This window comes from Strongylocentrotus purpuratus, unplaced genomic scaffold (assembly GCF_000002235.5).
Source record: "Strongylocentrotus purpuratus isolate Spur 01 unplaced genomic scaffold, Spur_5.0 spur5_scaffold_5, whole genome shotgun sequence".
Taxonomy (NCBI): domain Eukaryota; kingdom Metazoa; phylum Echinodermata; class Echinoidea; order Camarodonta; family Strongylocentrotidae; genus Strongylocentrotus; species Strongylocentrotus purpuratus.
The window spans coordinates 14,868,756-14,878,935 of NW_022145611.1; the positions used below are offsets into that span (position 1 = coordinate 14,868,756).

General features: G+C 39.6%; 1 protein-coding gene across 1 annotated transcript; it reads left to right on the forward strand.

Annotated features, from left to right (window-relative positions):
* The first annotated feature begins 569 nt into the window (after positions 1-569).
* Positions 570-8,507, forward strand: LOC580422 (pecanex-like protein 4). Its single transcript, XM_780482.4, has 9 exons — positions 570-648; positions 1,574-2,427; positions 2,836-3,009; positions 3,305-3,873; positions 4,325-4,431; positions 4,922-5,414; positions 5,617-6,901; positions 7,443-7,629; positions 8,118-8,507. The coding sequence occupies exons 2-9, from the start codon at positions 1,739-1,741 to the stop codon at positions 8,367-8,369; spliced, it is 3,756 nt and encodes a 1,251-aa protein (XP_785575.2). The 5' UTR covers positions 570-648; positions 1,574-1,738; the 3' UTR covers positions 8,370-8,507.
* Positions 8,508-10,180: the final 1,673 nt, after the last annotated feature.

Below are 10,180 nucleotides of genomic sequence, written 5' to 3' on the forward strand. Positions count from 1 at the left end.
AACAAAACTGAAAATTTCATGAAAATTAAACAAAAAATAAGAAAGTTATGGAATTCTGAAGTTTGCATAAATTCATGAAATGCATTGACTGGATGCTAATTAGCAATTTTGATGATGTCATTCCCCATATATTTTGAAATATTTGTTAAATTTATGTACAAAACAGATGAAGAAATGGGCCAGACTTGCCCCATTTTAAGGGGTCTAGAGACGAAGAGGGATGGGTTGGGAAGGGGCCAGCTATAGGCCCAAAATCAAGTTTGGTTCCAAAATTTCTTGGCTAGCAGTAGTCAAGAGAGAGAGAGATAGAAAGAGAGAGATAATTTTGTTTGGGGGCGGGGGTTGTAATGCAAGTCATAATTCAGTACAACTGAAAAAAACTGAAAAATCTATATTCAGGGGATAATCAACCCCCCCCCCCCCCCCCCCCATTTCCATATACAGTGCAGTGGCGAGGGTCAGTAGAGTATTACTACACAATAAAGTCCATTTATCCATGGAGGATGAAGGATTCATAATTCATATTCATTTTGTGATGTGAGTTGTCGCCCTCTTGTGTTAAGGATTTCACATTCCGATGTTAAATGGAGGTTTGATAAAAATTCGCATTTGTGACTCAGCTCACACTGATGAACTTGCAAGAAGAAGGTGAGTCTTATTATATATACATTTAAGTTATAGAACGAATGAATATGTAACTCCGTTTTTTCAATACCGTTCGTATTAAGTTATTTGTCATTTGCTTGGCAGAATAACGATGAAGTAATGAGTGATTGCCAGACGAGTGCGAGAAACTAGGGGACTTGGTTACAGTGGACGCTTTATCGCAGCGGGTCAGCTTCGGCTTAGCAGTGTCCTGGGCAACCGTACCGAGCCCGCCGTGTCGGGGGCTTCAGATCTGCGGGGTGTGCCGTTGCATTGTGACTTGTCTTGTGTAAATAGATCTAATGAGTTGTTTTGCAATTAAATGTAGATCTAGATCCATTTGCAAATGAATCTCTTAGTTACATCATTCGATTTATATGATGGACAAGGGTCAAAGTCAAAGTGAAAAACATTAAACAGGGCTTGCACAAGAAGTTAAAAGATTTTTTTTTTTTCAGAACGAGAATCTGACAAACAAACTTACAAAGGCAAGCCAAGTCAAACCAGGGACCAATGTTTGCAAATAATTTAAAGATTTTATTTTTAGAATAAGAATCCGACAAAACCAAGCACAAGGCAATGACAATGGCAAAGTCAAGCCCAAAACAAGGGAAACAAGATGCAAATTTACACAAAATGCCAGACAAAATTTACATAAAAAAACAAATGAAACTCCATTCAATCTTGCTATTTGGATTGCATCTTAAAAGCATCTCCTGAAGTATAACATATTTGTTTTAATTCCTTTTTTATGGTTTCATGTGAAAATGTAGGTCAGATTTTCTTGCATGAATGAATGTATTTGAGATGTACTAATAGATGTACTATCTACATCATACATGCATGGCAAATTAAGTTTTTATTTCTTGATTTACATCATCCGTTTTGTATAACCATCTCCCTTGTTTTTTCTGATTCATTTACACAGGTCAGTGTATGTGGAAAAGGTTTTCCATGTATACAAAGAGATTACTGACTTGAAAAGCACATTTCCATGATATTGTAGCCCCTGGAGCATTGATACCTTGATACCTTGAAGAGATCATGAGGTAGATAAACTTCTCAAGGCTTCAGAGAGCAGAGAAATCACACCATGGGTCAAGAAGTGCCACTCCTCAACGAATATAAGCGGGATTTCTTCTGGAAGAGGTTCCCGCAGACCCTGCTAGGGGGTCCTAAGCTCAAGCTTGGCTTCTCTGCACCAGCCTATGTCTACATCAACCAACTCACACTCTTTCTCCTGCCATGGCTCCTGGGAGGTTTGTTCACCATTGTGGTGGAGCTAGATGTCCTACAGGCCTACATCGCTTACTACGTCTACGGGGCATGCATGGTGATGTACGTCCTTGCAGCACAACTGATAAGTCTGATCATCCAGCGTAGGGCGGACACAGTGGCAGCTTTTCAGGCCACGAACGTCCTTGCAGAGGAAGATGAAGTCGAATTTGACTCCTGCTGTGGCTACGAGACTTTCCAATACGTTGTGCCCTTGAAGCGCTGGAAGATCAACATACTCCTGCATGGGTTGGTATCAGGGTTAATGGGTGGACTTGGATTCTGGTATCTCCTGCCTTCAGTTCTGAATCCCCTCTTCAATAATATCGGAGCCACTGTCATGATTTACACGTTTGGATGGTTAACACTTTGTATAGCACAGTATCCTCTAAGCACAGGATCACCTCCAGAACCTGCATCCTTCAGAGCTATAGATAATCTAGAATTGCTGCCCTTGTTGAGACCCTGCTATGTCCTCATCTGCCTTTTGGTTCATCTTGCTTGGACGTAAGTTTTTTTTGTTGAATTTATCTAATAAATGTAGAGCATTAAAATGTTAACTCCCACATGAAAAGAAATGATATTTCAGTATTCAAAATGACCAGCAATGTGTGTGAGATGCAAGTTGACCAGCAATGTGTGTGAGATGCAAGTTGAGCATTTTTCTGTTATGTTTGCTTTGATCATGCTGTTTTAAGGCATTGACAAGTCTGTAAGGATAGTAATGCTCTTCTAGCTACCAATGTACAAAATAGATCCAGTGCCAGAGAAAGCTATGAACATACACATTTTATCTGCAGGAAAAGACACAGGCAATGAAATATGTATTTGGATTTTTTTTTTGTATGTATTTTTTTTTTATTTTCCTCTATATAATTTTGTTCATCTCATCTTCTTTTCATTGATTATTTGTAGCTTCAGCCCATCCTCACTCCTCTTGACCAACCAAATTCTGCATGTAGTCTTCATCTTTCTGCCTGTCCTGTGGTGTCTGGGTATCCTGCCTCCTCTTGATGCTCTGGTCCTGTGGCTCATGGAACAAACCCTGGTCCATTTCCTAGGAGGATCACCCATGGCTGGAGACCTCAGGTAAAGATATTAGACAGTTCAGAATCTGCTGTACATGTGTGCTAAGCTGGACAAAGCAGGATAGCATCGAATGGACCACCAGTGGGTTGTAGATTTAACAATGCTTGATTGTATACATGTAGTTGGATTATCTTGCTTTGATAGCCTGAAAGCATGATAAAATTATTTTGTTCCAGTAGGTTCTGCTCTGGGGTCTTGTCTCTGACTTAAAATAACATCTTTCATATTTGTAGGCTTATTACAGATGTACAGATTTTCGGCTGATTTTGTTGTGGTTATTTTTATCATCTTCCAGGTCCTTCCTCATGTTCGTGACCTCTGTCATCATTGCTGTAATCGCCTACTTCCTCCCAACTTCCCTGGCTATCATTGTATTCTCAGCATGCTTCGGCTACATCCTATCCCTCGACCTCAGCATCCTGGCTAATCAGGTAATAGCTTTCATCAAGCAATGTGTCAAGAAACCAACCAATCACAGCCCATCACACAAGAAGAAATCTAGTCCCGATCCAGCTGCAGATGAAACTGACGACAAGTTGAAAGCTATGGGATTGGGATGGATGTTTGGATGGCGAGAACTCCTCATCAATACATGCATGGTGTTGGTTGTTGGAGCTATTTCAGGAGTCTGCACACACTTTAGCTCCTCTGCACCTTCATCAGTTGTCAGAGGTCTTGGCTATGCTATCATAGGGTTGATGGTGATTGTGAAGATCTTGGGCGAATGCCAGAAAGTTTTTGTCTTTTGGGGATTGCTCAGAAACAAACTTTACCCAGACTCTATCAGCAGCACACAGAAATACAGCAAGAGGAAAAGGCAGCTTCACAGACTTGGTTTTATAAAGAGATTCTTACTTGATTTAGGTAAGCTATCTAGGCAAAATGATTTTGATAATGATTTAACATTGATGTTCTATATTCATCAACATGTTAATATTTTTTATAATCATCTAGTGGTATAGAATTTAGAAAGATAAAATGTATCACGATTTGATCTGGTGAAAAAACATTTATCTTTGATCAAGGTAAACTGCTCAGTAGAATGAATTAGGTCTGAAAAATTATTAATGTGTTTGTTTTTGGGGGGTTTTGGGTTTTGTTTTTTTTTGTTTTTTTTTGTTTGTTTTTTTTTTTTTGTTTTACTTCTCTTTGAAAAAAGAAAATGAGCATATGTATTGACCTCAGGCATTTGATTATGTTAGTACTGAATTTGATTATTCCTGTAATTTCAGAGGATGGACCTTGATATTCAAATGACTGTATGACAATTATTTATTTATATTTAAATAAATGTATTTTAAAATCTTTCATACAGTTTGCCCTTTTGTCATGGAAGCATACCTGGGACTGATAGTGGCCTATGCTGGGCTTACATTGCCATCTTTCTGGTTTGCAGTGGGAGCCGTCTACTCCTTTCGCAGGGTAAGTAATTCCTCTTTGCTTTGCAATTGCATAGCCATAAACAGGTCAGTTGTCGCTCTCTAAGATCAAGTACCAACTCATAATATTCGGATATGCTTTTTGTTAAGCGAAAACAACTGCACTCATAAGTTCACAATTCTCTGAACAAATATGTTTGTAAACTATATATGATCCCCATTTTATGATGTTAGCTACATAAATATCAAACTTTCTCTATAATAAACTCACAAAAATAGTAAACCAGGAAATATTATACCATCAACATATAACTATATATAATATAGCCATATATACCAATACTTTGGGATGAAGTCTCAGTTTATCATGTCAATTCAAATTAGAATATTAATGTTAGAAAAACATGTTGCAATGCAATTTTTTTTTTTTAAATCAATAAGAAGGAGCAGAAATTCTATGCTTTATCTTTTATCCTATTTTCAAATAGAAATTATGAACTCGAAACAAAATAGATTCTGCTTTCTGTTTACAGATATGGCAGCATACAAGCAGCTCTTTACTAGATGTGTCCATCCTCCATATTCTGCTTGAGCTGAGTGTGTATGGCTCAACAACATATGTTTCCTGGTGGCCCACCGACTATGGTCTCCAGCTGATCTTCATAGGTCTCTTACACTCCTGGATCAGTCAGAGCCTGCACAAGGTCTACTGCTACCTGACCATCCTCATCACATCCTATACCATCGAGAAGCAACGAAGGAAGTCATCCCTCCCACTCATCATCATCTCAATCCTCCTCTTCCCAATCGTCATAGCAACCATCATGGCATCCAGTATGCTGTCAGCCCCTATATTGCCTCTTTTCACTCTGCCAATCATGCTCATCGGGTTCCCACGACCCCTCAGGTTATGGCCTGGAGCAGTTGGTGCAGCGGCCAATGTCTGTGCAGACACTGTGTACTACAAGCAGCTGGAAAAAAGCCTGAGAGGAGTAATTAGGAGAGCGGTGGCTGCAGGGAGCTTGGGTAGGTTTCTTGAAGTTACTATGTTGCCTTGAGGGCTTTATGGAAAGAAAACCATTTCATGTATATCAGATAACTTGAGGTTTACTCATATGAAGCATTACCGGTATTCTATTTAGTAGTACTGTAAGCAGTACATTTGGCAAGATGAATGAAGCCACCCTCTATCAATTTCTGACAGTTTTATGTTTTTCATTGCTTTCAGGTGAGCTCCGTCCAGGATCATTCCTTCTACTTCGATTCCAGGATCGCATGGCATGGCTCCAGGTCCTAGAGTGTGGCTATGGCTTTATTACAATCAGCCTGAAGGGAATGGAACTGCAAGAAACCTCCTGCCACACTGTGGAGGCAGCTCGGCTGGACGACATCTTTGAGGCAGCCTTCACTCATCCAAAGGAGAAGTTCCCAGTTTGTTCCCTCAACCAGTTCCCTATGCACACCTTGACTCCGGTGGATGCTCAGCCAGTAGACACTTACTCGGATGCCAGAAACGTTTTGACCGGCATCATAGATTCCCCGGATACTTTAGAGTTGGTTGATTCTTGTTTCATCAAGACACTTGTGTGGCTTTTGATGAGACACAATTGTGCCAAAAGAAAAGACCTGCCCACTCCTTCATCAACCAATTCAGGATCAAACATTGGTAATTTCAAGGAAAGTGGGAGTGTGAGCAGTAGAACGAGACTTGTACAAACGAAGAGGGTTGTCAGTGTCAGTGAAGACAGTGGACGAGCTGAGTCGATAGAGTCCAAACCTATGAGTAGTCAGGTCAAGAAGCAACAGCAGCCTAAGAGAAAGTCTTTGGTAGGTTCTTGGCATAGCCTAGACAGCTGGGATGATGATCCTCTAGAGCTAGACGTAATGAACAGCAAACCCAAGTTGAATTCCAGTGCAAAGAAGAATGAAGGCCAGGTACTCAAAGAACCTGCTGGCCTTCCAGGTGCAATCTCAGATATTTCTGATGATGAAGTAGATGATATTTTGAATGAATTTGAATTTGGTTTACCCGCAGTGGACATCCATGCTCCTAAGAAGACGGCAGCTGCAACAAAGAATATTCCATTCACCCAAAGAACCATCAATCTAAACGCCTCTGCCCAGTTTTCATCTCCTCACTCGTCAAAGTTAAGCTTACCCCTCAAATGGCGGGAGATCCCCATAGACCAGAATCTCCTCGCCCCTCTCCTGCAGAAGTTCCCTCTGGACTGGTACAAGCATGTCATCGCTCAACTTGGTATTGAGTCCAGCAAGTCCCCAGAGGACATTGCAGCCGAGATAGGCTCGGATGAAGCCCTGACTACCATGTATGCCAACCTGGTCATGGCGTGCTATGGCATTGTCAACGTCTTTGGACTAGACGGTATGTCTGCTGTAGGAGCTGGAGCTAGTCATGTCTACAAGGTGTATTCAGGCGATATCCCATGGTCCATGAACCAGGAATGGCTGACATCAGATGAGGAGCTCCACGTTATTGTGTTGCAGGCCTACAGGTGAGAAATGTTGGAATAAAGATGCTTTGACCTAGCTATGACCTTATGCCTGCTATTAGTGCTTGCCAATCTTATTTTAGTTTGCATACCAAACCAATGTGAGCTCCAGAACAAGATGTGCGCACAACTTATCAGATAACGGCAGACATTTTTGTTAATGAAGGTCACATGGTCTAAAAGACATCACTTCATAATTTAAAAAGAAAAGAAGATATTTCTGTAAAAAGGATTTTCATTGTTTTTGATGCTGGGATCTTATAAACTTCTATTTGAGTTATATGGTAATTATATAGGAAATCTCTGAATATGCAGTGTATGTATGATAAGAACTGGCAGAATGGTTTGAACAAAGTTTTTCTTAAACTTTCAAAATGTTTTAGCTTTGATAGCGAAAGTGCAACGTGTTGCTGTAAATAGATGACCCATTCGACTGACTTATGTTGGATAATTGTAGTATTATATAATGGTAGAAACTTTGTATTCAAATCCTTGTCTATCTGGTGCACATCAACATATCTCCTCCTTTTTATACTCACTTCAGGTTTGCTTTCAAGCTCGCATACGACCAGACCGTACTTGGTGAGGCATCGGACCTGGATGAGATAGTAGAATACCTTCAGGAGTACGAGAGTGATTGGTACATGGGAAGGGATACTGATGTAGCATGGTCTGAAGCAGTCGAGAGCAATAAACCAAGACTCTTCTCGCTCATCTATGATACCAACGAAGTAAGTGTTGTTAATTTGTCTCTGTTAATCTTTCTTTGTTCGTTTTTCTTTGTCTTTACTGTAATGTAAAAAATGTTGAAATAAAAAAGGATGTTAACAAACATTACCGAAATATCAAACTATTTTCCATACTCAAGATTAAGAACTCACTGGGGATGATATTGATTAAAAAAGAATACTTTAAATTTCTGAATCAGTATTAAATTAAGTGATAAATATAGTCATTCACAAAATGAGTGGATTTCTTCAAGCTACTTATGGTCCCGCTGTAGCATTTGCTATTGAGCAGGAAAGTTACAGGGCAGTTATTATTATGAATTCTTTATGATTACCAACTTTGAGCAAATCCTTCAAAATGCCTTTGTTATCAGACCTCATGAAATCTCAGGTGTTGATCATATTATATTCCACCCTACTGACCCAAGTAAAACTAAGTTTAACAGCCAACTAAACATTTATTTTTCATATAACATCCTTGTCCATTGCAGAACACCTACAATGGACGCGTCCTCTCCAGGCAACCTGTGGTGGTACACATTGGACAGCTCAACTCTGAGATGGTTCGCTCCCTGTGGTCCTCGCTCTCCCTAGAACTCTTCTACTTCACCAACGATGATGAGGAGAGATACAGCATCCAGGCTCATCCAGTTATTCTCAGAAACTTGACAGTCCAGGCAGCTGATCCTCCCCTGGGCTATCCGATCTATGCCTCCAAGCCTATCTCTATTCCTACGTGGTAGGTCCTTCAGAACCTTCTAGGGTTCTTCTACTTCCCCAACTATGATGAGGAGAGATACAGCATCCAGGCTCAACTAGTTATTCTCAGAAACCTGACAGTCCAGGCACTGAGGTGATCCTCCAAGCCTATCTCTATTCCTACGTAGATCTTCTTCTTTTTCTCCTTCAAGATTATCTGCCTCCTTCACTACTGAAGATTCTTGCAGATGTGTGAGAGTGCATGTGTGTGGCAACATAGTGATGCCCAGGTGTGCAGGTGAAAGGTTTATACAATGTGCCAGGGTTCCTCTCCTACACCATTAATTATGAGGAGAGAATTAGCATCCAGGCTCACCCTGTAACCGTTAGGAACCTCAAGCTAGGTCCAGCATGTGATTCATCTCTGAGCCTTCCAATCTATGCCTCCAAGCCTTTCTCTATTCCTATGTGGTAGGCCCTCTTCAGAATGTTTGAGGGTTCCTCTACTTCACCAACAATGATGAGGAGAGAATTAGCATCCAGACTCACCCTGTGACCCTTAGGAATTACCTCAAGGTCCAGCATGTGATCCATCTCTGGGCCTTCCTATCTATGCCTCCAGCCTCCTCTCCATTCCTTTCAAGGCCTTCTTGGTTTTATCTACTTCACAATTTCATGAGGAGAGAGATAGCATCCAGACTCAATCTTAATATTCTGCTTGAAGCTCACAGTCCAGACTGCTGATCAACATTACGATCTTCCCTGTAATTCCCTTCTAACCTCTCTCCCTCTCTCTTTTTACATTTCTTATTCTGCTAGATTATTCCTCCCCCCCCCCCAACCAATAAATGAATTTCTTATTTATGCGGAACCCAATTTTTGTCCTAAGCATCATCGTTGGAAGATCACTTTTGAGGGGTACTTTATAAACTTCTTTAATAGCTAACCAAAAAAAGAAAGATGGAATCTTCAAAGGGTTCATGGAATTAATCAAATGGAAAACATTCACAGTACTCTGTCTTTGATCTTCTATGTAAAATATTGAAACTTTTAATGGAATTCAATGTCAAAATGTAGGTTACCTTTTTCTGTGATTAGGCCTTCCTGGTAAAATAAATAATTTTTTCAATTATCATGTGATAACTATTATTTCTTTGCAGCATCTCAGTTATGATAATCATGTATTTTGTACTTATGTAATATATATTGCTTCATAAAAATTTACATAAACTTACATTCAAATCTGAACGTATATATTTATATTTTAATTATCAAGAATTTTTTGTGCATACTTTGCAATTGATTCTGTTCATAAAAGAATGATTTTTTAGAGAAAAGAAGAAAATAAACATGTATATTAAACATATTGATATTACTGGGAAGGGGGTTCTTTGTGGTACACTTAATGTATTACTGGTTTATGTTTGAGGCTATGAGGAGATTAAGTTTCTGAAGTGACAGAAAGATTGTCCCAATCTTAAAGGTATTACAAAGTTTTGGTATAGGGTCATGAATTTGGTTCAAATTAACATATTGGACCCAATTTTCAAAATTCCCCAAAACTTTGTATTACCTTTAATGGACAAGCTTCTGTTTCTGGGCATTCCTGTGTCATACATACTACAGTAGTATAAAGTTGGTATCCTACGAATCATGGTAGATGTATGTATAGCTATGGAGCCCTCAAATTATATTTTCTGTTTCTTAAATGCCCACAAGCTTAGATGCTTTTGGGACTCGTTTAATTAGCTCTCGCAAAAAATTGCCCTTAGCCTATGCATGTTTGTAGAGTTGTAATTTATGCAGTAGTGAACAAAATAACAAGAAATACATTGTTCAAGAACTCTACCTAATG